At 40.4% G+C, this 26,693-nt stretch overlaps 1 protein-coding gene across 8 annotated transcripts in view; it reads left to right on the top strand.

Moving 5' to 3' along the window:
- Nucleotides 1-26,693, top strand: part of LOC140187605 (protein CASP-like) — a 622,913-nt gene that overhangs the window by 318,486 nt on the left and 277,734 nt on the right. For 6 of the 8 annotated variants that reach the window (XM_072243103.1, XM_072243097.1, XM_072243098.1 and 3 more), the window contains exons 11-15: nucleotides 501-689; nucleotides 2,752-2,810; nucleotides 7,469-7,517; nucleotides 15,099-15,195; nucleotides 15,834-16,505. In XM_072243103.1, the coding sequence (XP_072099204.1) occupies nucleotides 501-689; nucleotides 2,752-2,810; nucleotides 7,469-7,517; nucleotides 15,099-15,195; nucleotides 15,834-16,505 (1,066 nt within the window). The remainder of the gene's footprint in view (nucleotides 1-500; nucleotides 690-2,751; nucleotides 2,811-7,468; nucleotides 7,518-15,098; nucleotides 15,196-15,833; nucleotides 16,506-26,693) is intronic. The other 2 variants (XM_072243099.1, XM_072243102.1) reach the window with 2 other exon arrangements.

The following is a 26,693-nucleotide window of genomic DNA, read 5'->3' as shown; positions in this document are numbered from 1 at the left end:
CACAGTTCCTGTACCCTATCATCCTTTCCCTGTCTCATTGGGACGTACTAATGTAGAACTCCACGCAAGTATCCCCTGAACATTTGCCACATTTTTTCCGTACATTTCCCTGAAAACATCTGTTTTCAATTTATGTTTCCAAGCTCCTGCCTGATCACCTCATATTTTCCCTTACTCCAATTAAACACTTTCCTAACTTGTCTGTTCCTATCCCCCTCCAATGCTATCGTAAAGGAGATAGAGTTATGACCACTATCTCCAAAATGCTTTCTCACTGAGAGAGGAATAGGATCATATGAAATGACAGAGAAAGCTGAAAGGACCAAGCTCTTGCTTTTGTTCCTTAGCTGATAGGAATCAGTCACATTCCAGTGGAAGAATCTGTTCAGTTTTTCTCCTCTCTTAACTAGTAAACAAGAGGTGTGTTATTTTGTATGACTTAATAAAGATATTAAAGGATGCAAATGTATTAAATATGTCTTTTGGGTCCTGTTTATTAGGAACAAGCTATTGAAGTGTTAACACGATCAAGTCTGGAGGTTGAATTAACTGCAAAAGACCGTGAAATAATGCAGTTAGTTGAAGACGTGCAACGATTGCAGGCAAATCTGACGAAACTCCGTGAGACCTCAGCAAATCAGGTCTCACAACTTGAGCAGCAACTTACTGCAAAGAATAGCACACTCAAGGTAAAGGAATTCAAATATTTATTCGACTTTAAATAATTAATGGTTTTGTGGCAGATTTTGGACCATACTGTTTTTGAGGCTTTTCTATTTATTTGCCAATTTCTAGCTTTGCTGGGCTTGTATTTCTTGTATGGAACAGCCGTTAATTGGTATAATCTACAACATAGCAATGTGCTTAGATTTACTGTTACAGAAATGCAATGCTGAGCAGTGGAAATAATTTTAAAGGAATTTGTAACTGGCAATCTACAGTGGCATGCAAAAGATTGGGCACCCCTGGTCAAAATTTCTGTTGCTGTGAATAGTTAAGTGAGTAGAAGATGAACTGATCTCCAAAAGTCATAAAGTTAAAGATAAGACATTCTATTCAGCATTTTAAGCAAATTAGTGTATTATTTTTGTTTTGTACAATTTTAGAGGGAAAAAACAGAAAGGAGCACCATGCAAAAGTTTGGGCACCCCAAGAGATTTGAGATCTCAGATAACTTTTACCAAGGTCTCAGACCTTAATTAGCTTGTTAGGGCTATGGTTTGTTCACAGTCATCGTTAGGAAAGGCCAGATGATGCAAATTTCAAAGCTTTATAAATACCCTGACTCCTCAAACCTTGTCCCAACAACCAGCAGCCATGGGCTCCTCTAAGCAGCTGCCTAGCACTCTGAAAATTAAAATAAACGATGCCCACAAAGCAGGAGAAGGCTATAAGAAGATAGCAAAGTGTTTTCAGGTAGTCGTTTCCTCAGTTAGTAATGTAATTAAGAAATGGCAGTTAACAGGAATGATGGAGATCAAGTTGAGGTCTGGAAGACCAGTAAAACTTTTGGAGAGAACTGCTCATAGGATTGCTGGAAAGTCAAATCAAAACCCCCGTTTGACTGCAAAAGACCTTCAGGAAGATTTGGCAGACTCTGGAATGGTGGTGCACTGCACTACTGTGTAGTGACACCTGCACAAATATGACCTTCATGGAAGAGTCATCAGAAGAAAACCTTTCCTGCGTCCTCACCACAAAATTCAGCATCAGTAGTTTGTAAAGGAACATCTAAACAAGCCTGATGCATTTTGGAAACAGGTTCTGTGGACTGAAGAAGGTAAAATAGAACATTTTGGCCGCAATGAGCAAAGGTACGTTTGGAGAAAAAAAGGGTGCAGAATTTCACGAAAAGAACACCTCTCCAACTGTTAAGCACGGGGGTGGATCGATCGTGCTTTGGGCTTCTGTTGCAGCCAGTGGCACAGGGAATATTTTACTGGTAGAGGGAAGAATGAATTCAATTAAATACCAGCAAATTCTGGAAGCAAACATCACACCGTCTGTAAAAAAGCCGAAGATGGAAAGAGGATGGCTTCTACAAGAGGATAATGATCCTAAACGCACCTCAAAATCCACAATGGACTACTTCAAGAGGTGCAAACTGAAGGTTTTGCCATGGCCCTCACAGTTCCCCAACCTAAACACGATCAAAAATCAGTGGATAGACCTCAAAAGAGCAGTGCATGCAAGACGGCCCAAGAATCTCATAGAACTAGAAGCCTTTTGCAAGGAAGAATGGGCAAAAATTCCCCAAACAAGAATTGAAAGACTCTTAGCTGGCTACAAAAAGCGTTTACAAGCTGTGATACTTGCCAATAGGGGTGTTACTAAGTACTGACCATGCAGGGTGCCCAAACTTTTGCTTCGGGCCCTTTTTCTGTTTTGTTATTTTGAAACTGTAAAAGATGGAAATAAAAAAGTGATCTTGCTTAAAATATTAAAGGAATGTGTCATCTTTAACTTTATGCCTTTTGGAAATCAGGTCATCTTTTACTCGCTTAGCTATTCACAGTAACAGAAATTTTGACTGGGGTGCCCAAACTTTTGCATGCCACTGTATGCATTTCATTGTTCTCACTTAGTGGGATGGTAGTCTTGTAGGAAATCTCATATGGTAATTGTTGAATAATTATTATCATTTACTTGGCAATGAATGCCGTGGGATATTACACTTTGTACTGTTGAATAAACACTAATTTTTACTGCTTTTATCAACCTTTACATAAATTGTTTTGTCTATTTTTGAAGCAACTGGAGGAAAAGCTAAAAGAACAGTCTGACTATGAAGAAGTTAAGAAGGAACTGAGGTGAGTAATTTACAAAGTAGCTTCTCTTTGTACCTTTGGCAAAATAAAAGTGTGGCAACAAATTCCACAGACTTACCACCCTCTGGTTAAGGAAATTCCTCATCATCTCTGTTCTAAATGGACAGGCCTCTAATTTGAAGCTGTGCCCTGTGGTCTTAGATTCCCCCATCAAAGAAAACTTCCTTTTCACATCCACTCCATCTAGGCCTTCCAACATCCTCTATGTTTGAATGAGATTCCAGCCCCACCCCCCCTCCCATTCTTCTAAATTCCAGTGAATACAGGCCCAGACCTTCAACTGCTGCTCATAAGATAACCCTTTCATTCTTGGAATCATTCTTGTGAACCTCCTCTGGACCCTCTCCAATGTCAGCACATCCTTCCTTAAAGAAGCAGCTCAAAACTCCCAAGCTAGGCCTCACCAGTGCCTTATACAGCCTCAACATTACATCCTTGCTTTTATATTGTAGTCCTCTTGAAATGAATGCTAACATTGCACTCGCCTTCCTCACCCCTAATTCAACCTGCAAATTAACCTTTCGGGAATCCTGCACAAAGACTCCCAAATCACTTTGAAACTCAAGAGTTTTGAATTTTCTCCCTGTTTAAAAAATAGTCTGTGCTTCTACCAAAATGCATGACCATACACTTCCTGACATTGTATTTCATCTGGCATTTCTTTCCTCATTCTCCTAATCTGTCAATAAGTCCTTCTGTAGCCCCTCTGCTTCCTCAGCACTACCTGCCTCCCCCCACCCATCTTCGTATCGTAAGCAAACTTGGCCACGAAGCCATCAATTTTATCATCCAAATTGTGGACATACAATGTAAAAAGAAGTGGTCCCAACTCGGACCCCTGTGGAACACCACTAGTCATCGGCAGCATGTCTTTATTCTCTCTCTTTGCCTCCTGCCATTCGCCATTCAGCCAATGCCCTATCCATGCTAGTATCTTTCCCTTAATACACTGGGTTCTTACCTTGTTTAGCAGCCTCGTGTGCTGCATCGCATCAAAGGCCTTCATTCTGAAAGTCCAAACATAGCCATACCATGTCTGCTATATTGGTAAGTCCTTGTGATAATTCAGTTAGTTTTATTAACTAAACTGTGGAGGATATAAACAGATTAAATTGTCAGCTGAGCAGATGTTCCTTTAATGAATATCTTCATTCATGGATGGCAGCTAATAGTGTTGCCTGTCATATCTGGAGGATGGTCAAAGCTATGTTGATAAGAAGTTGTTGATGTTAGCAGTTAAAATGTAATATTTACTATGAAAATCTTCCCTTGTTTTTATTTTTTATTCCAGCATTGAGAATGCTTTAATCTGGAATTTTTTGTCCTATAAATCTTAACAGTGAAGAACAACTGATGTTTTCATTGCACTTTCTACATAAAAAACCATTCAAACATGCAGTAAGAGTAATTTTATATTTGATGATAGTTCGAAATTAAGAAAATCAGAATATTCTGATTTGTTTATGCGAATAATTCAGTATTGTGGTCATTATCTTTAAACAGTCTTTTTCACAGTTGGCTAAACGTAGTGTTGACGTAGTCATGGCAGTAGTGAATTTCATAGTTGACACTGGCCTTTGTTGCAAATGTTCCATCTTTTCTAAGGGAAACAGGTTTTTATTGTTGGAGAGTCATACGGGGTCATACAGTTGGAGAGTACCATGGGGCTGAGCTGGAAGATAGTATTAGGTTGAGGAGAGATACTGAAGTGCTGGTGAAATGGGTTGAAGGCTGGAGTTTAATTCAGTCAAATGTGAGGTGATGCAGTTTTGGAGTACAAGTGAGGCAAGGGCATACACTATGATGGTCAATTTTTAAGGTTTATGGAAGAACAGAGGGACCTTGATGACATGCTGGAAGGTTGCAGTGTGAGTGTTGATTAGTCAGATATTGGATACAGAAATAGAAAGTTTATGTTGCAGCTTCATAAAATCTTGGTTAGACCTCTGCTGGAGAACTGTGTGTAGTTCTGGTCACCAAGGGACAGGAAGGACATGATCACACTGGAGAGGGTGCAGAGCAATTTACCAGGATGTCACCGAGAATGCAGCAGCTAATTTATGAGGGGAGACTGAAGAAGTTAAATCTATTCTCCTTGCACCAGAGCAGGAAAGGAAAGGCTATGAATGCGGTATATAAAATTATAAACAATGAGTATCTGAACTGGCTGAAACTGGGTAATTGATAGCCTTTAAGAGTTGAACATATTGAAGTCCATGGAGCAAGTGCTGGGAGATGAGATTAAAACGGAAAGATACCCACTGATTGGTGTAGGCAAGTTAGGCTGAATGGCCTGTTTCCATGCTGTATGATTCTATGACTGAGTTTTATTTTGGAGGAGGTGTCTGTATTAACCATCCCTTCAGGCAGCTCAGTTAAACATGTAAATGATGACTGAGCTCAGCCTCAAACACAAGTAACATCTTCACAATGCTGCTGTTGCAGAGACTTTGATTCTGGAGTTCAGTAGCAGATCTGCTGCTGCTTCACGATACCAGTGACCCGGGCTCAGTCCTGACCTCTGGTGCTGTTAGAATGGAGATTTCACATTTGTTCTGTGATTATGTGGGTTTCTCTGGGTAGCCTGGTTTCCTTTCACATCCCATAAAGGTTCTGGTAGGTTAATTGGTTACACATTGCCCTTTATATAGGTGAAAGTCAAGTTTATTGTTATATGCACAGGTACAGTACGTGTTAACTGAAAAGTCTGAAGCAGCATCACAGGCCCATAGCATCATGTCAGCAGAATTCATAAGAAAAACAAATTAAGCACTATTTTTACAAGAGCGAGCACACTTAGAACAAACTAAAAACAAAGTCTGTTTTAGTGCATACAAAATGATCAGACAGGTCAGAATGTTAACTTTTAGTGTTTAAGATTTTGCCCATTGGGGTTTCACCTGCAGAATGGTTGAATGGAAGTAGCTGTTCTTGAACCATAGATATGGGACTTAACTCCGGCACATTAGTAGTTGCAAAAAGATGTTGTGGCCTGACTGGCGGAAATGTTTGTTTCAGGAACATCGGGGGAGTTGATAGGCATTTAGAAGAGAATCAGTTACATGGAGAGCCATCATAGACTTGACTAACCAAATGGCGTCTTTCCAACTGAAAGAAATTTGAATGGAGATGATGATGGTTAAATGACTTCATATTAGTCTTGCAGATTAAACCATAAGACATAGGAACAAAATTAGGCTATTCAGCCCATTGAGCCTGCTGCACCATTCAGTCATGGCTGATTTATTTTTTCTTTCGTTTTCTTGCCTTCTCCTTGTAACTTTTGCCACCCTCACAAATCAAAAACCTATCAGCCTCTGCTGTAAATGTACCTGTATATTGAATTGCAGTGTCCTGGTCCACCAGGCAGCAATGATCCCTGTCTGGAGGCATCTGATACTTGGATTGCCTACAGCAGGCCAGGCACTGACATGTGAAAGTGTATTGTATTGCCTTAGAATAAACTGGGGATGGTTTGAAGTGAACTGAGGACTCTATCCTTGCTGTAGTTTGTGTACCAGTTCAAGGATATTATTCACCAGTAAATCAATATTCATCAAGGCTTTGACAAGCTTCCTCATGGTAGGCTGCTATAAGAAGGTTAGATCACATATGAAACAGGGTAAGCCAGCCACTGATGCAAAATTAGCTTGGTGGTAGGAATAGGAGGGTGGTACCCAATACAATTTGTCATTTGTATTAAAGAATTTGAAGGAAATATAGATAGCATGGTTAGTAAGTTAATGGATGACTAAAACTGTGGGATAGTAGATAGTGAAGAAAATTGTGTTGGGTTAGAAGCAGGGTCTAGATCAGCTGGGATTGCGATCCAAGGAATGGCAGATTGAACTTAACTCGCAGATATAAAGTGTTGCATTTTGGAAGTTAAACCAGGGTAGCGAATGACAGAGCCCTAGAGATAGACATGGAGTTCTCTGAAAGTGGTGATACAGGGTAGACAGGATGGTGAAATCTGGTATGACATACTTTATTGGTCAGGGTATTGTGTACAAGAGCTGGAAGGTCACGTTGTAATGGTACAAATTGTTGGTACTCCAAAGGTGTTTGGAGTATATTGTTCACTATATATAGAGAGGGATGCCATTAAGTTGTAAAGGATTCAGAAATTATTTCAAGAATCCTGTGACACTGAAGGGCTTAATTATAAGAGATGGGTAGGGCTGCTTTCCCGGAACAAAGGAGGCTGAGGGATAACCTTATAGTGGTATATATTCAAGATTGTTTAATATCACTTCCAGTACACAAGTGCCTAAAAGAGAATAAAATAATTGAAACACACACACACGGTAGCTTATATAAGAGGATTGAGTATATCTTCACAGAATGCCGCTTGGCACATGACAGTCATTGATAAGGTGACTGATCACAATGGTTTTCCCAGGAGCAAGTTTTTTACACGTGAATTGGTGGGTATGAGCTGCCTGGGAAAGACGTAGAGGTGGGTACAATTACATTGTTTAAAAGAAATTTAGAACATGGGTAAGATAGGTTCAGCAGATATGGGCCAAATAGCACTAGTTCAGTGGAGGTATCTTGGTTGGCATGGAGCTATTGGGCTGAAGGTTCTGTTTCTATGCTGCAACACTTTCTGATTCTGACTCTTTTCCTATCATTTCCAGTATCTTGAAGTCCATGGAATTTGTACCAGCAGAGGGATCTGGAGCACAGGTATGTTCTTTTCTAATCTTAACAGCCGAATGTGAGGTATATTATGAGAACATGTTTGTCAACAGTATTGCTTAGTATTTTGGTATATGTTCACCATTTCAAAGGAATGATTTTAGGCTGGGGTGAGAACATCTGCATACAAAGAACAGATGACTTTCAGTGCCAGATTTAAGATGTTTAGGATTTTAGCTGTCTCCCTATGGAATTTGAACAGACTGGTTTGTATTCGTTTATCTCTACCCAATCAATGCCCCTTTGCTGTGAAAGACACATCTCAAAATTTAGCCCTGGTGGTTCACATTAAATTCTACAGGACTACCAGAACTCAAAGGGAAGAATTTTAGAGCCACTGCAACTACCAGTTTTCATTTAGGTCTGCATATTATGACACATGAATTTACAAACATATTATTTCAATTATCTATCGTATTTTAATTTTGTTTCTAACTTTCTGACTACTGTTCCCATCAGTTATTTTTAGAATTTATTAGATTATTGCAATAAAAGCTGCATTTATTTATTTGAAATTATTTCTAATCACATATAATACTGTAATTTTGTATGATTAAAAAGGCCGGAAATTTGATGTAAATTCATTTATTTTTGCACAATTTGAAAGCCTCACAGAAACTAAGTGATTTTTATGTTATTAGTAGGTGAGATAAATTTGCAGAACATTTGCATATATGGTCATCACTATCTGATAATTTTTGTTGTCACAAATCTAATAGACTATTAGTCTATGATTTTTTTTCTGTAAAATCAGTGATAACATTTCTACAGGCTATTTTTAACAGAAATTATAATATTGGTACTCTAGCCTTCAGAGGTGCAGTTTGTTTTGTACAAATGTACATACATCTGCACGTAAGCTGTTTCTTATATCATTTCCTGTGTGGATTAATTTGGATTTTGACGTGAAGCACATGGTGTACAAAGACATCCATCTCCAACCCCTTTTTAAATGCCCTTGAAGCAGCAGTGTCTTTTCACAAATAACATCTCATTAAAACCCCTGAAGGAAGCTTCCGATTCAGGTGATTTTGAGAAGGTATTTAACTCCCTGCCTAGCTTTGTAGACATGCTCTGAGAGTGAAAGGATAACTCTTCTTCAAAGGCATTGCCTGCTAACTGGAGACACACCTTGAATGCCATATGTCAGCTTCTGACATGAGCAATGTCAGTCTTTGAGCTCTGGAAGTCGGGTCAGAATGTGGCCTTTCGATTGTGTTTTCGCAGCATTCCAGCAAAACCACAATTAGCGTGGCCACAGCACGGGCCTGCACCAGAGCTGAAGTGGCAAGTATGAAATCAGCGTACACTAAGTGCCAAGTTGAAATGCGAATGGAGAGTGTACATACAGATAATGGAGAAAGCTCATACAGAGGCTACACTGAGTGTCCTGAAGGAGGAGAGTGAAGCTGAGGCTGCCTTATCAGAAGCAAATGCGTATAGGAGCTGCAGCTGACTTAGACAGTGGTGATCGTCCCTTTAGGAAGGTGACTGAAGAACCAACCATTAGTGCAAGCCTTCAATTACGACATGATTGCTCAACAGAGGATGAAATCAAAGCAGCAGTCAAAGATGGGAACTAACTTCCTGTCATGCTTCACACCAGATTTTTATCCAGTCCTCCAGTGTCTGCATCCTCTGCTGCAGATTCAAACCCAAAAAAAAGATAAACTCTCATATAAGGCAGGAAATTTAAAATGCCCATGGTCACCTAACTTGGAAATGCATGGGTGGTCACCACTTAATAAAAGTACTCGAGGGCTGAACAGTGCACCAAGAGCATCTGTGGACCACCTATCAACGGAACCAACTGCACAGCCCTCACTGGCTGCATCACGCTGTGTGATAAATCACCATTGGACAATAGTCTGAGTGAGATGCTGAGGCAAGCCAGAGAAGCCCTGAGGCAGAGTCCCACCTCCCTCTGGTGCTCCTCCCCCTTTTCTTTCTTCCATAACCTTCTGTCCCCTCCTATCAGATTCCACCTTCTCCAACCCTTTTTCTCTTTCACCAGTCAACTTCCCAGCTCTTGATGTTACCCTTCCCCCCCTTCCCGTTTTCACCTAGCAGCTTGTGGTTCATCATCCGTTCCCTCCACTTTCTTACTCCGACTCCTCAGATTTTATTCCAGTCCCGATGAAGGGTCTTGGCCTGAGTCGCCGTAGAGGCTGCCTGGACACTGAGTCCCTCCAGTATTCTGTGTGTGTAGCTGAGGCAGAGTCAGTCTGAATGTGAACAAGACAGTCATCCAGAGAGTGCTGGAGGATCTGGAGGGTAGCGAGGAGAAATGGAGAAACAGTAACAATAGATTGCAGAACACAAATGGTTACATGGTGCTGCAAGCACCAATGGACTCCAGGAAACTGAGCCAAAACTCTATTTGAACTTCAGAAAAATTAGACCCAGATACAGCTGTAAATTTAGGGCCAGCACCTTGGGTTCCTACTGTTTTTAGCACACCTACAGAAGAGCATAGTGGGGAGTTAGCTGAACATCTGGAAGAGGTGCCAGTGGATTTGTTGTGAAGCCAATAAGAGGAGAGATCTGCTTACCCTTGCCAACCGTCATTGAGTGCGACCATATTCCGAACAACAGGGATGAAATCCCAGTTCCTGAAACTGCATGTGGTCATTTACACCTTAAGGACATAGCTGACTTGACTCTTCTGCGATTCTCCTGTTGCTTTGCAGAGGCACCATCTGTGTACATAAGGTACGTGAACAGTACAATGGTCAGCATGACGCACCTTATGCCCACAACAATGCTCTACAGTACCAGCAACCCTGGTTCAATTCCCGCTGTTGTCTTTAAGGAGTTTGTTCATTCTCCCCAGGACTGTGTGGGTTCTCTAGTTTCCTCCCACAGTCCAAAGATGTACCGGTTGGTAAGCTAATTGGTCATTGTAAATTGTCCCTTGATCAGGCTAGTGTTAAATTGGGACTTGCTGGGCGGCATGGCTCAAAGGGCCGGAAGGGACTACACCACGCTGTATCTCAATAAATAAATAAATAAATGTCTGGACCTGGCAGGATCATAGTGTGTGAAGTCTACCTTGGTGGTGCTCATCAGCACACTTTCAGTGTATTTAAAACTAGTGTCCTGGACATCCAGGTCATTTCAAACCCTGAGAGAGTAGTATCGATATGAAAGAGAAGATTGTAGGAGTGGCCAAAGGCAGCCTTTGCAGTGGTTGGCACATTTGTAAACAACCTCTTAGGACAGAGCAACTGAATCCAGCAAAGGTTAGAATCCTTGTTGTTCAAAGACAGGTGTATTTAGAGGAAGTGTCATCCATCGCGAAGCAGGAACTTCTCCCAATCCAAAGTTTCCCAAGTAAACTCTTTCCATTTCTTGACTCTGAGGGGATACTGCAAGTTGGAGGACATAGTTAGTGGGCACAACTCACTTCAGAGGGAGTACCTCATCCAATTGTCATTCTGGTTGAGTACTATGTCACTGCTCTGCTCATCAGACATTACCACAAGTAAGTAACCACCTGGCCACGCGCCAACATAGGGGTGTATCAGTATTCTGGTCAGATGCTAAATGCATTTCATTGGCTTTGTATCTGTACTTGACACAATGACAATAAAGTTGAATCTAATCTAATCTGTATGGTAACGTAAGACCAGCAGTTGCCCATGCTGCAAGTCTCCCCTTTCCACGCCACTAATGTTGTACAAGGGAAGGACAGTAGGGCCAATACAGCTTGGCATCAGTGTCATCACAGAGCTGCCTCAGCTAAGGCTCGCCTAGCGACCTTCAGATAATTAGACCGACGCCTTAACCACTTGGCTATGCGCCACATATATGCACAGGTGAAATTCAATGCTGACACCAACATTCACAAGGAAGATATGAGCTAAGAACAAAACGGTGCAAAATTATACAAGAAAGAATGCAATTAGATTTTAAAAAAGTTAAAAGTTGATTGTAGTGCAAAGTGATCAGTGTTGCTTTACTGAAGTAGTGATTAGGGTTGTGCTGGTTGGTTCAAGAACTGTATGGTTGAAGGGAAGTAGCTATTCTTGAACCTGGATGGTGAAGATCTTTGAAGTAGGATGTTGCCTTCTACTGATGGTGGGAAACAATGTGTCAATTATGTATTGGACTTGTGTCCACTTCTCTCTACAGCTTTTTACGTTCCTGCTCATTTAAATTACACTAACAGACTATGATGTAACCAGCTAGGATAATTTCAACTCTATAGAAATTTATTAGATTGTCTGGTGACAAGCTGAACCTCTTTAACTTTCAAGGAAAGTAGAGACACTATTGCTCCATCCTTGTGATTATAAAAAGTGTTTGCAAAAGACCAGGTCATTCAATATGTCAACTTTCAGAAATTTTAAGCTCCTGATGCTCTCCACTGCTGATCCATCAATATAAATCTGTCAGAGGGCAGAAGTGAGTGGAGTTGCTATTTCTAAGGAGAAGATGCTTGGGAAGCTGAAAGATCTGAAGGCAGATAAGTCACCTGGACCAGATGGACTACACCTGAGGGTTCCGAAAGAGGTAGCTGAAGAGATTATGAAAGCATTAGCAATGATCTTCCAAGAATCACTAGATTCTGGAATGGTTCTGGAGGACTGGAAAATTGCAAGTATCACTCCACTCCTTAAGAAAGGAGGGAGGTAGAAGAAAGGAAATTATAGGCCAATTAGCCTGACTTATTCTAGCCTCTAGAGGGTTACAATAAAAAAGCAAGAATGTAATGCTGAGGCTTTATAAGGCGTTGGTCATACCGCACTTGGAGTATTGTGAGCAGTTTTGAACCCTTTACCTAGCATTGGAGAGGGTTCAGAGGAGGTTCATGAGAATGATTCCAGGAATGAAAGGGTTATCTATCATGCCTTTGATGGCTCTGGGCCTGTACTTGTTGGAGTTTAGAAGAATGCGGGTGGAGAATCTCACTGAAAAATTTTAAATATTTAAAGGCCTCGATGAGTGGATGTGGAGAGGCTGTTTTCTATAGTGAGTGAGTCTAGGATGAGAGGACACAATCACAGAATAGAGGGATGTCTGTTTAGAACAGAGATGAGGAGAAAGGCAACAGTTATACCAGTGCCTAAGAAGAATAATGTGAGCTGCCTTAATGACTATCACCCAGTAGCACTCACATCTACAGTGATGAAATGTTTTGACTAGACTGAACTCCTGCCTCAGCAAGGACCTGGACCCACTGCAGTTTGCCTATCACCACAATAGGGTAAGGGTAGGGTAAGACGAAGGAACATATACCAATCTTCATAGAGGGATCAGAACTGGAGAGAGAGAGCTGTTTCAAGTTCCTGGGTGTCAAGATCTCTGAGGACCTAACCTGGTTTCAACATATCGATGTAGCTATAAAGAAGGCAAGACAGTGACTGTACTTCATTAGGAGCTTGAAGAGATTTGGTATGTCAACAAAAACACTCAAAAACTTCTATAGATGTACCGTGGAGAGCATTCTGACATCACTGCTTGGTATGAGGATACTACTGCACAGGGCCGAAAGAAGCGGCAGAGGTTTGTAAATTTAGTTGGCTCATCTTGGGTACTAGCCTACAAAATACCCAGAACATCTTCAAGGACTGGTGTCTCAAGAAGGCAGCTCCTGTTATTAAGGACCCCCAGCACCCAGAGCATGCCCTTTTTACATTGTTACCATCAGTAAAGAGGTACAGAAGTCTGAAGGCACACCGATTCAACAACAGCTTCTTCCCCTCTGCCATCCAATTCCTAAATGGACGTTGAACCCTTGAACACTACATCATTTTTAATATATATTCTGTTTTTGCATGATTTTAATCTATTGAATATACATATACTGTGATTGATTTACTTACTTATTTACATTTTTTCTTCCATATTATGTATTGCATTGAACTGACGCTGCTAAGTTAACAAATTTCATGACACGTGCCAGTGATAATAAACCTGATTCTGATTCTGATGAGAAAATTCTTTGGCTAGAGGGTAGTGGATCTGAGGAACTCATTGCCACAGATGGCTGTGGAGGCCAAGTCAGTGAGTATTTTTAAAGTGGTGGCTAATAGGTTCTTGATTAGTCATGGCATCAAAGGTTACAAGGAGAATGGGATTGAGAATGAAAATAAATCAGCCATAGAAACATAGAAATATAGAAAATAGGTGCAAGAGTAGGCCATTTGGCCCTTCGAGCCTGCACCGCCATTCAGTATGATCATGGCTGATCATGGCCATGATGGTATGGCAGAGCTGACTCAATGGGTTGAATAGTCTAATCTGATCCTATGCCTTACGTTCTACTTGCGTTTATAAGTGAGGACATTGTATATTAAAGTTAGCAAGTCATGTACTGTATAAATAATTGGTGGGACCTCATTTGGAGTACAGCAAGGATGTGGAGTATGTGGAGAGTATGCAGAGGTTCACTAAGATATTAACAGGGCATTCATTATAAGAAATTGGACAAATTAGGGTTGTTTTCTCTGGAGTGTTGAAGGCTGAGGGGGAACCTGATAGAAGTTCGTAAAACTGTGAGAAGCATAACTAAGATAGATAATTAGTCTTTTTTCTGAGCGGAAATGTCGAATACTAAAAGGTATAGGTTTAGGGAAAAAGGGAGAAAGTAAAAGATATTTGCAAAACAAGTTTTTACACAGAGAGTGGGAGGTGCCTGCAATGCACTGTCAGGAGAGATAGTGGAAGCAGATAAAACAGCATTTAGAGGTCATTTGGACAAGCATATGAATAAGCAAGGAATGGAGGGATATAAACTACATGTAGGCAGATGGGATTGGTTAAAATTAACATTACCGTTGACACAGCCATTGTGGGCTGGTGGGCCTTTCCCTGTTCTGGTTTCTGTGTTCCTATGTATATATTTTTTTATAATTCTTATGTGTTTGCATCAAATAAGAAGTAAATTAAAAAATAGGTTAATGCTTTGGCAGGATAAAATTACAAAGTTCCTTACCCATCCACACACAAACCTAATCTTCTTTTCTTGCCAGTTCTTCTGGCAAAATAGATTTTGGATAACATCTGAAACATTAAATCCTATCTGGGGATAAGGAGGTGCAGTAGATTTTGGGCATAGAGACAAAAACTGTTCACAGTTAAGAAGTTAATTTGATTATTTCAGAATTGTAAAATTTAGCTGGTAATTGGAAGAATGGATTAAAAATTTTCCTATTAGATTCGTTAGCAAAGTATGCCAAATTCTCCTTTCGGTCTATTTTACTTGTTTTTAGAACACTATGTTGTTTCTGTGCTGCCAAGCTGGAATAATTGTGCTATGTTTGTGAATTCTTTCCTATATGTTGTAGTAGGAGCATTGCTTCATAGTTTCTTCATTATGAATTAATGGACTTTCAAATATGAATTATGTCATTTCATCCAGAGTGGTTGTTAATAAACAAGACTTACCAGGCAGTTCGTGAAATCAGTGTGCCTTCAAAGGACTTTGGAACTGGAATTGATTGCCTTGGGCTGCATGTTTGCCATTAATTTTAATTCTTAATGAATCCTTGATTAAACATGTTGAGTACTAAAATATCACATGCTTAACATTAAATAAATCTGACTTCATTGTTGCTTTAACAGGATGCATCCAAGACTCTAGAGGTACTTCTGCTGGAAAAGAACCGCTCACTACAATCTGAAAATGCAACTCTGCGTATCACCAACAGTGACCTTAGCGGTAGGTCTTTGCATTTGCAGCGTATGTAGCTGTGCTTGGGGAATGTGAGTACATATCCTGAGATCAAAGCCTGTATTAGTGCATGGCAGCAAGATTTTTGTGTATTATACCCTTCTAAATCACTAAATTATAGTTGTGTATTTGTACAGACTGGGTAATAGGACAAAGCTTTCATGAAAACATTGATTTATTTAAAAAAATCAGATGCTTTTGAACTTTATTGATGCATTTGGGTTTTTAAGCCTTGTTTTTTTGTTTCCCTCATAGGTTTCTCTCAGAGCATACATTCTATAGCCAATGCAGTATTCAATCATATTGAATTGATGCTATTTTGTATTTGCTGCAATTATCTCTCCAAGTAGGATTTTATATTTGTTAAACTAATGATGCCTAATATTTGCTATGGGCTACGTAAATGATTGTTAGGAATTCTCCAGACTGTTACTTACAAGAAAGGTACAAACAACAAATGCATGACATCTGCCGTTGGGGGCTAGTCTGGCATAGTCAAATTTGACCATCCATATCAACAGCAAAGCCCTTTGAAAAACAGACAATTTTGGGCTAAAGTTTGCTAATTTTCATGGTTTTACTTTTTTCACTCCCCCATAATGCATTGTGTTTGACCTTTCTTGTAGGGTCAGCTGGGAGAAATGGGAAAGAACGACTTGAAAGTCTGCGTCCTTCGACCTCACCAACTCCCCCTCCCTCAAAGTTGCTGCGCAACACGAATGAGCAGGCTTCCAGTGCTAATGGTACGCACCAATTTTCACCGACGGTTTTAGGTCAAGATTTTTACAGTTCATCATTGGCAAGCTCCCCGATCCCCCTGGCCTCTGCAGGGAAATTTGCACTAAACTCGCTTCTTCAGCGGCAGCTAATGCAGTCCTTCTACTCCAAGGCAATGCAGGATGCGGGAAGCACAACCATGCTTTTTCCAACAGGTCCTTACAGCACAAACTCCATATCATCCCCAAGCCCCATACAACCGAGCGCTGACTTGAATGGAATGATCCCTTCACCCAGCCAGTCAGAGAGTGCTGGAAGCATATCCGAGGGCGAGGAGCTGGATACAGCGGAAATTGCACGGCAGGTTAAAGAGCAGTTGATCAAGCACAATATTGGCCAACGGATATTTGGACATTATGTACTGGGGTTGTCTCAAGGCTCTGTAAGTGAAATATTGGCCAGACCGAAACCGTGGAATAAGCTGACTGTTCGAGGGAAGGAGCCCTTTCACAAGATGAAGCAATTCCTGTCTGACGAACAGAATATTTTGGCCTTGCGGAGCATCCAGGGCAGGCAAAGAGGTGGGTGATGGATTTAATCTTCATTCTGAATCCCTTAAAGTTCTTATGGTTGCCCTGCTTTTCTTGATAAAGTAGGAAGTAGAATATTATTTTGATCATTTGAGTAAATTGATGCGTCTTTGTAAATGGATGGTGCAGGAATCTTCACCTTAATTCTATGCCCTCTATTCTGAGATTTACCCACGGTGGGGAAAATAATTACTATTTACTCTCTATCCTCGTAATTTCACATACCTCTTATCAGGTTACCCCTCGGCCTCCTCAACTCCAAGGAAGCCAAATCCAGCCTATCCAGTCTCTTCTTATAATTCCTATCCTGACAACATTCTCGACCATCTCCAGTATAACTGCATCTTTTGTATAGTGTGCTAACCAGAGCTCCACATAATACACTCGGTGTGGATTAATCAATGTATTATAAAGATGGAACATGATGTCTCAAGTTTTATATTCTAACCTTATTCATCAGGATATCCAAACACCTGTGCTGCTACTTTCAGGAATCTGTGGACTTGTCGTGTGTTCACCAACATACCCTAGAGCACATTCAATCCTTGATTGCCTTCCCAAAATACATTTTTTCACATTTGTCAGGATGAATTTTAATTTGCCACTGCCCCACCCAAATTTTAGAGAATTTTCCTCACTATCTACACCACCAGCAGTTTTCATATCTATGTTGTTTATGGGACCATTGCTAACCATTGCTAGACATAGAGCAAACCCACTTTATGTCTAACCCTTGAAAGGATTGAATAACTTGGTGTGCCTGGCAAAGAAATGTTTCTCATTCTGAGTAACCAGATCTCAGTTGTCTTATTTGGCAACTGACTATAATATTCCTGTTTAAAATTGCTCCTGCTGATGCCGGATGAGAACAGAATTGAGCCGCCATTGCCTATTTTGGCTTGTTGGACTTTATAAGAACATCAGCAGGAGCAAGAGTGGGCCATCTAGCTTCTCAACTCTGCTCCATCATTGAGTAAGGTTGTGACTGATCCGAACTTGACATTAATCCTTTTACACTCAATTTTTGAAATTCCTTTGTAGTCTAAAAATCTATCTGCCTTGGCCCTGATTTTGAAAGGAGAAATTTCCCTTCATCTCAGTCTTAAAAGACTATTTTCTGCCTTGACTGAGTGTTCATTAACTCTAGAATCCCTCAAACATCTGCTTAGTATCCAACCTGTCAATCACTCTCTGAATCTTGATTGTTACAGTGGCTTCTCAATCAGCTAGCTAAACACCAGAGGTTGTAGGCTTGTTTTGCATATCATTCTTCCTAGGACATTCTGTTGTTTCTTGGCATGAGTCTTGTTCAGCTTTTCCAGATTTCCAGAACAAGGATCAGTTATCTTTAATAATACCAAGTAATATTATTATTAATGCCTTGTAGAGTTGTGGCTTGTTAATATTCTGTCTCTCTAGTTCAGATGTCAGAATACCGCAAGTCCCTTGCCATTTGACTAATGTGCTTTTATTCCTCCTTCCCACTTAAAGTGGACACCACGTTTCCCCCCCATTTCAAGTTTATGCGGTTCATTGCAGTGCACTTGTCTATATCTCTTTCCCAATTCTTTTTATCCTGCTTAGCAGACTCATTTATGTTATATTTGGTCCTTTCATCTGCCATTCTTTCAGATTGTGGATAGCTGAGATCCCACCACAGAATGCTAAGGTTTATGTAACACTAGTTTTATGTAACCATATTAAAAATGCCCAGTGAACAAATAGAAAGCCAATCTTGATCCATGCTAATTTATTACCCTCATCCCAGGAGTCCACACAAGAGTATTTTTTTCTCTGAAACCTTATCGAATTCCTTTTGCAAATCCAACTACGTCTTCTACAAGCTTCCTGGTGGCTACATGGTCAAAAAACTTGTTAAACATTATTTCTCTTTCACTGTGTGGACAGTGCCTATTCATTTTACGGTCTTAAGTGTTCTGTTATCACTTTATTTGTAATGGTTTTCAGCATTTGCTGATCTCATTCCCATTTAGCCAACTCAAGTCAACACCAGAGTGAAATACCATTAGAAAATAATCTTGGCTGTAAGTTTGATTAGTTCATTTTAGATAGAAAGAGAAGCTTACTTAAAATGAAAGTACATTAAAATTGACAAATACATTCTCTATTTCCATGAAGTACTTTCTTGTGATATTGGAAAAAAGGAGACAGATTATTTCAAAATGGTGCATGTAAGCTTGACTATAAATATTCTATTAAGGTTTTAATGCTTGTGTTAAAAAGAATATTGTCTTTAAGTTGTCATTGTGATATTGTAATGAGATAGCTTAAAAGTATTGGAAAATAAATCCTATCCCTTAGGTATGCTGGGGAAAGACTTAGTAACCTGCTCATTTATAATTAGCCATTACTTTTGTGCACTATTAAATAAACTGTGATGTTTACTCTGCAGAACTTTACAAGAGTAAAGAGCTGCTGGAAAAATGCTGGGAAAAATGAATTGTGCAGAATCTAAAGAGGCAGAAACTGTTAAATAAATCAGTTATTTTCACCAAGGATGAAACTGTTTCTCTCTCTACAGATGCTTTTGTTTATTTAGAATATGGCCATCATTTTCTCTCTCTCTGGATTCTCTTCAAATGCTCCAAAATAGTTTTTTAGAGGTTGTGCGCCATCACCTTGCTATTGATTTATAAACTAAACAGCAAAATTCTTATCATAGAGAAAAGTGATTAGTGGTTGAAGCTTCGGAGTGTAGTTTACTCCAGGGTTAAATAATTGAGTATCTTCTGATCTTATTGCCAGGGAGTGTAGCCAGATTTAAAGTACTGTATGTTTTGATGTAGTTTCAAGTAGTGGTTGGGTGACACTTTAAATATTAACATGGTAGCATAATATAATGATACAATATGATTTTGTAAGCTTTTATTTGAAAACAGTTGCACAAGTGGGGTTACTTGTGGCAACACACACAAAATGCTGGAGAAGCTCAGAAGGTCAGGCAGTATCTATGAAATAGTCAATGCTTTGGGCTGAGACCCTTCTTCAGGCTGCTTGTAGCTCAGCTGTTTTATCCAATGAGTCCTGAACCATTAATGCCCCAGTTTCAACAAGTGATGCACAGAGTCAGTTGGTCCGGAGCAGTGTATTGATGAGTGGAGACTTAGTGTGGATGCCCTGGTGGAAGTACGTCAGGGTTCTTGTTCCCTGCTGGATGTGTGGAGGATGTGGGTGTGAGTGACAGAGGTTTAGGCTCAGTTACTATTTCTCCTCTCTGTATCCTTTGTTTTGTGTTTACTTGTACATCCTATCATAAATTTATGTTTGTCAGCTACTGAAATCCTCAGGGTAACAGCTGCCAGGCAGGTAAAGGTCAGAGCTCTGAGTGTGAGGGATGAAGTAAAAAAATATAACTTTTGACTAGATTCCAACATTATGTATTATCTCAGGGTTTCGAGACCTGGAGGGAATATTATGAATGTAGCATTGACATAGACTTCAAGACGTTAATGTGTGGATGTCACAGCATTTTTATGGTAGTTGCTTCTTCATAAAACTAATTAGAAATAATGTCATTATTTCGCATTAAATAAAACTGGATTGTCAGAAGATAGAATGCCTCGAAGTTCATCCCCACTCAGTAGCACTCTGAACACTATGAAGCATCAGACTTCAGTGGAAGCAGAGTGGAACATGTTGTCACTGCTGTATTTAATGCTATTTCTAAGTGAGATTTAAAGCATTCTCTTGAATTTGATCTCCATGTAGTACCAGTTTAGCTTTGATTTCTCCTGTTGATATTTAACATTTGTGGAAACCCTAGCTCTCCTCATTTCTGCTTCACTCCAGAATTACATAGTTTGACAGTTCAGATAATCATTCTTCCCTTGATATCAGACTTCCACACTGTATCATATCATTACCTCCGATCCTCTAATTTCCAAGCAGATGCTCCAACTGGGGCATTATCCAGTCAAGCCTGAGGAAATAAAATGTAGATAAGAAGGAAAATACTGCAAGTTTTGAAACTGTGGAATGAAAGTAGCAAGATGCAAATTCACTGGGTGATTTGCACATGACAGAGGTGGTAATATTTTCTTCAAAGAAACTTTAAACACAAAGAATAAAGTTGTGTAAAAAAATATAATTATGAACAACCATCTCTTGACCAGGATAGTATGATGGAAAAACTAGTGATGAATAGATAATCAAACTAAATATGGCACTGCTGTTTCTCTATCCTCCTCACTGAAACAAAGATTGTAGAATTGGTTGGTATAGCATATTCTACAATATTCAACATGGGGTCTTTTAAGTGCAAATCCATGTCCATCTTGGTGGCATTGCCGCTAACTTGACGTGCATTTCCCCCTCAGAAAAGTTGTCTTCTTTTCTCCTTTTGTAGTTACCAGTTACTTTCTCGTGTCAACAGTTATGATTTTCTATAAAACTGAACTGTGCAGTGAGTAAGTTCAGTGATGGAAGGTACTGCTGGAAGGGTATTGTAACATTAAGCTCTATGTAGAGTGCATATTGTACTGGCACAATTATTTTCAGTGCCAACACTGGTTGTTACAAAATAAGGTAACTAAATTACGTGTTGGATAAGGTACTTGAGGAGATACTTTGAGTTGTCTTATCAGTATTAAGCCATTGGAATTGAACCAATTGATTGTAAAATTCATTTATTTAAGTGTTCTTTTTAAAACTAAGAAAGGGAGCAGGAGTAGGTTGTAGATCTACAACCCCGCTCTGCAGCAGTAACGTTTGTGGCTGATCATTTGCATTGATTAATCTTTGATAGCTTTTCAAATGTTTGTTGAGTCTCCATTCCCACAGATTTATGTATCTCAGTCTTGATCTTTATCAACATGTGAACATCTGCATCCCTCTTATAGTTTCACAACCTTTTGTGTGAAGAAAATTCTGCTCACCTCAGTAGAACAATGACAATAGAAGATTTTTTTACATAGCACTTCTAATGCAGCAAAACTTTTGAAGGGTCCTCTGGTTTGAGAGAAGACCTGGCTTGAACGTGGTGATAGGAAGGTGGTTTGGGTTCAGTAATGGCAACAGTAGCTGAACAAGTTGAGCGTAGTGAAACTAATGTATTTAGATTTGATCAGGAAGTTTGAATTGGAGAGGCACAAGTATTTTTGAAAGGTTATGGGTGGTTACAGAGAAGGCTAGTTGAAGCCATGAGGTCTTTGAAAACAAGAATTCAATTAGAAAAAATTACATAAACTAATTGGTTGTCATTATAGGTCTCTGAGCATGTGGATGATGGAGAAATGGGAATGGTATGAATTAGGATGTCAACAACAGTTTTGTGTGACCCCATTTTTACAGTGGGTTAAAGAAAAAGGCCAACCAGAAATTCTTTAGGTCCAATCTCGATTCAGCATAGATGTGGAAATGCTTACAGCTGCAGATGAACAGAGACGTGCAAAATATTATAGAAGGCAAAATAGAATATAAATATGTGGTCTGAATCTCATGTTGGAGCCAAGTAATTTGTCTTCATTGAGGGATCAGCAGTGGAAAGGGTGAACAGTTTCAAGTTCCTGGGTATCAGTATTTCTTAAGATCTATCCTGGGCCTAACATGCTGATGCAAAGAAGGCACAACAGCATCTATATTTTATTAGGAGTTTGAGGAGACTTGGTATGTCACCAAAGACACTCGCAAATTTCTACACTTGTATTGTGGAGAGCTTTCTAACTGGTTACATCACCATCTGGTATGGAGGGCCACTGCACAGGATTGGAAAAAACTGCAGAAAATTGTAAACTCAGTCAGCTCCATTATGGGTGCTAACCTCCTCAGCATCGAGGACATCTTCAAATGGTGATGGCTGAAAAAGGCAGCATCCATCAATAAGGAGCCCCATCACCCACGACATGCTCTTCTCATTACTACCATCAAGGAGGAGGTACAGAGGCCTGAAGACACAAACACAACATTTTAGGAACAGCTTATTCTGCTTCACCATGAGATTTCTGAATAGCAAAGTGAACCCATTTTTTCCTCAGTTTTTTGCACTCTTTTTGCAGTAATTTAATTTATCTTTTTAATATATACAGTGGATTCTGATTAATTGGGCCAACCGTTAATCATTAGAACATTAGAAAGTTTTTGACAAGAGCAAGCCTTTTGGTCCAACAAAGTTTATCAAATTTCTATTCACGTAGTGTGTTGAAATAACTATCAAGTTTAGGTTTGAAAGTCTCTAAGGTACTACTCTCAGCTACACAACTAGGTAGTTTGTTCCATGTGTTCACAACTCGCTATGTAAAGAAATGCTTCCTGATGTTAATCTGAAATTTCCCTTTAATCAGTCTCCACTATGGCCCCATGTCCTCATTGATAGATTAATTTTGAAGTAGCAGCTAGTATCCATCTTATACCCTTAATGATGTTGAACACTTCTATCCAGTCTCCTCTCATTCTACATCTACTTAGGCTAAAAAGATTTAATTTATTTCAATCTTTCTTCATAGCTCATATCCTGCAGATCTGGAAAGAATCTCATCACCCTTCTCTGAACTCTCTCCAATGCTTTCACATCCCTCACATAATGTGGATACCAAAATTGTACACAGTACTCAAGGTGTGGCCGTACAAACACATTATACAGTTCAAGGAGAACGTCTCTAGACTTGAACTCCACTGAGTGCATTATATAGCCCAACATTCTATTAGCCTTCCTAATTGCTTCTGTGCATTGCCTAGATGAATCAGGGCAGCCTCTTATTTGGGACAACTCTTAAAAAAGAAAAACAAGTTGAGAAAATAGCAAGTATTTCCTTAATTTATTTGGGACACTATGCTTAAGTAATTAGGACAGAAGACTTGCTGAACATTTTCTAACTCTTGTCAATTGTGTGCGTAACATGTGGTGGTTAGATACTACACTGTGCTTAGAATAAACAGTTTTTAAATATCGTCCCTTGCTTGTGTTTGTGTTCAAAATGCAGTGCTTTCTGCCACTGAGATAGTTAGTGAGTTATGAACAGTAAGACAGTTCAGAACTCTTTTTAAAAACGCAAACACGAGGAAATCTGCAAATGCTGGAAATTTAAGCAACACACACAAAATGCTGGTGGAACGCAGCAGGCCAGGTAGCATTTATAGGAAGAGGTACAGTCGACGTTTTGGGCCGAGACCCTTCGTCAGGACTAACTGAAAGAACAGATAGTCAGAGATTTGAAAGTGGGAAGGGAGGGGGAGATCTGAACTGATAGGAGAAGACGGGAGGAGGAGGGATGGAGCCAAGGGCTGGAAAGTTGATTGGCAAAAGGGATATAAGGCTTTAGAAGGGAGAGGATCATGGGACAGGAGGCCTTGGGTTGGGAAAAGGGGGAGGGGAGCACCAGAGGAAGATATAGTGAGAGGGACAGAGGAAGAAAAAAGAGAAAGGGGAAAACATATATAAATAAACAAACAAGGGATGGGGTAAGAAGGGGGGAGGGGCATTAACGGAAGTTAGAGAAGCCAGTGTTCATTGCCATCAGGTTGGAGGCTACCCTGACGGAATATAAGGTGTTGTTCCTCCAACCTTAGTCTGGCTTCATCTTTACAGTAGAAGAGGCCTTGGATAGACTTATCAGAATGGGAATGGGACGTGGAATTAAAATGAGTGGCCACTGGGAGATCTTGTTTTCTCTGGCAGACAGATCTCCCAGTGGCCATTCATTTTAATTCCACATCCCATTCCCATTCTGATATGTCCATCCATGGCCTCCTCTACTGTAAAGATGAAGCCAGACTAAGGTTGGAGGAACAACACCTTATATTCCGTCAGGGTAGCCTCCAACCTGATGGCATGAACACTGGCTTCTCTAACTTCCGTTAATGCCCCTGCTCCCCTTCTTACCCCATCCCTTTGTTTGTTTGTTTTTATTTATTTATATGTTTTCCCCTTTCTTTCTCTTTTTTCTCCCTCTGTCCCTCTCACTATATCTTCCTCTGGTGCTCCCCTCCCCTTTTTTCTTACCCCCAACGCCTCCCGTCCCATGACCCTCTCCCTTCTCCAGCCTTGTATCCCTTCTGCCAATCAACTTTCCAGCTCTTAGCTCTATCCTTCCCCCTCCTGTCTTCTCCTATCATTTCGGATCTTCCCCTCCCCTCCCACTTTCAAATTTCTGACTCTCTCTTCTTTCAGTTAGTCCTGACGAAGGGTCTCGGCCCGAAACGTCGACTGTACCTCTTCCTAGAGATGCTGCCTGGCCTGCTGCGTCCCACCAGCAGTTTGTGCGTGTTGTCAGAACTCTTGCTCAATGCAGTTTCAAGCATTCAGGCTTGGAAATTTCAGAAATGGCTGGAAGTGGAAATGAAACAATTTCACGACTTCAACAAGTTAGGAGATACAAAGAATTTGAAGGTATCAACAATCATCTTGACAGTTACAAAGAAAATGTAGATTTGGAGGATGCAATCGTTGAAAGCACCTTTTGAAGGTAGTTCACTGTCTGTGCTGATACTGTTCATTTGTAGTCAATCAAATGAACGTGTCAGTGTACACTCAATGAATTTGTCTGCCAATAACTATTAGGAACTAATATACAGATTTATAGTACTGTATAGTTTTGGTAGTGTTCTAATTTATTCTATATTTCATTTAAATACATAATTTGTTACTCAGTGATTGGTAGTTTGTCTTTTTTATACCTTTTTAACAATATCCAGGAAACTTTGGCTAATTGGGACAGCCACTTAATTGGGCCTAAATGTATTGGTCCCCATGTGTCCCAGTTAACTGGAATCCATTATTTCTTATTGTAATTTATAGTTTTTTATTATTATGTATTGCAATGTACTGCTGCCACAAAACAACAAATTTCACAGCATATGCCTGTGATATTAAACCAGATTTTTATTTTATTTAGTGATGCAGCATGGAGTAGGCCCTTCCACCCACGCTGCCCCAACATCCCCACAAACCCGAGTAACCCTAACCGAATTACACAATTGTGGATATAAAAATGATTCCACTGATTCCACTCTTCCCCCAATATTTAGATTGAGAAATTTTCAGCATGATACATGAGCTTTGTGGCAATTGAAGATAATGGTGGGATTAGAGAGGAATTGGTTTGAGAAATTCGCACGTAACGAATGCAAGGATGGTGCTGTGAATGCAAGATATTGAAGAAGGGACTGAGAATAGATATTTAAAGAAGCCCGGGACAATGGTTCAGGAGAGGCAGAAACAGACAGGAGTTTCAGGGAGATAGTCACCCCTAAAAGTCAGGAGAGGGAAGGGGAATAGACAGAATGAGCAGAGCACCCCTGTGGCCGTTCCCACCAATAATAAGTACATTGTTTTGGATACAGTTGATGGGGACGACCTACCAGGGACAAGTTGCGGTGGTTGCGTCTCTGGCACCGAGACGGGACCCTCAGCTCAGAAGGGGAGGGAAAAGAGGAGAGCAGTAGTGATAAGGGATTCGATAGTTAGGGGGACAGATAAGAGGTTCTGTGGATGAGATCAAGAATCCCGGATGGTCTGTTGCCTCCCTGGTGCAAAGGTCCGCGATATCTCGGATCGAGTTCTCAGTATTCTCAAGAGGGAGGGTGAGCAGCCAGTTGTCGTGATCCATGTAGGGACCAATGACGTGGATATTGGTGAAGGAGGAGGTCCTGCAAAGAGAGTTTAGGGAGTTAGGTGCAAAGTTGGAGGACAGGACCTCCAGGGTGCAATCTCAAGATTGTTACCCGTGCCACGTGCTAGTGAGGCTAGAAATAGGAAGATAATGCAGCTAAATACGTGGCTAAGGAGCTGGTGCAGGAGGGAGGGCTTCATATTTCTGGACAATTGGGCTTTGTTCCAGGGAAGGTGGGGCCTGTTCCGACGGGACGGGTTGCACCTGAACTGGAGGGAGACTAACATCCCTGCAGGAAGGTTTGCTAGTGCTGCTCTGAGGGGTTTAAACGTGGCCAAGTGGTGAAGGTGTTTGTCTAGTGATTTGAAGGTCGCTAGTTCGAGCCTTAGCTGAGGCAGTGTGTTGTGTCCTTGAGCAAGGCACTTTACCACACATTGCTCTGCGACGACACCGGTGCGAAGCTGGATGGGTCCTAATGCCCTTCCCTTGGACAACATCAGTGGCGTGGAGAGGGGAGACTTGCAGCATGGGCAACTGCTGGTCTTCCATACATTCATGACAACCATCAGACAAACGGATGCCTATTAAAACTAGATTTGCAGGGGAAGGGGAA

Source organism: Mobula birostris, chromosome 25 (genome assembly GCF_030028105.1).
Source record: "Mobula birostris isolate sMobBir1 chromosome 25, sMobBir1.hap1, whole genome shotgun sequence".
NCBI lineage: Eukaryota > Metazoa > Chordata > Chondrichthyes > Myliobatiformes > Myliobatidae > Mobula > Mobula birostris.
Note: the sequence above shows the minus strand (reverse complement) of the source record. Positions and strands in the feature narration are given on the sequence as shown.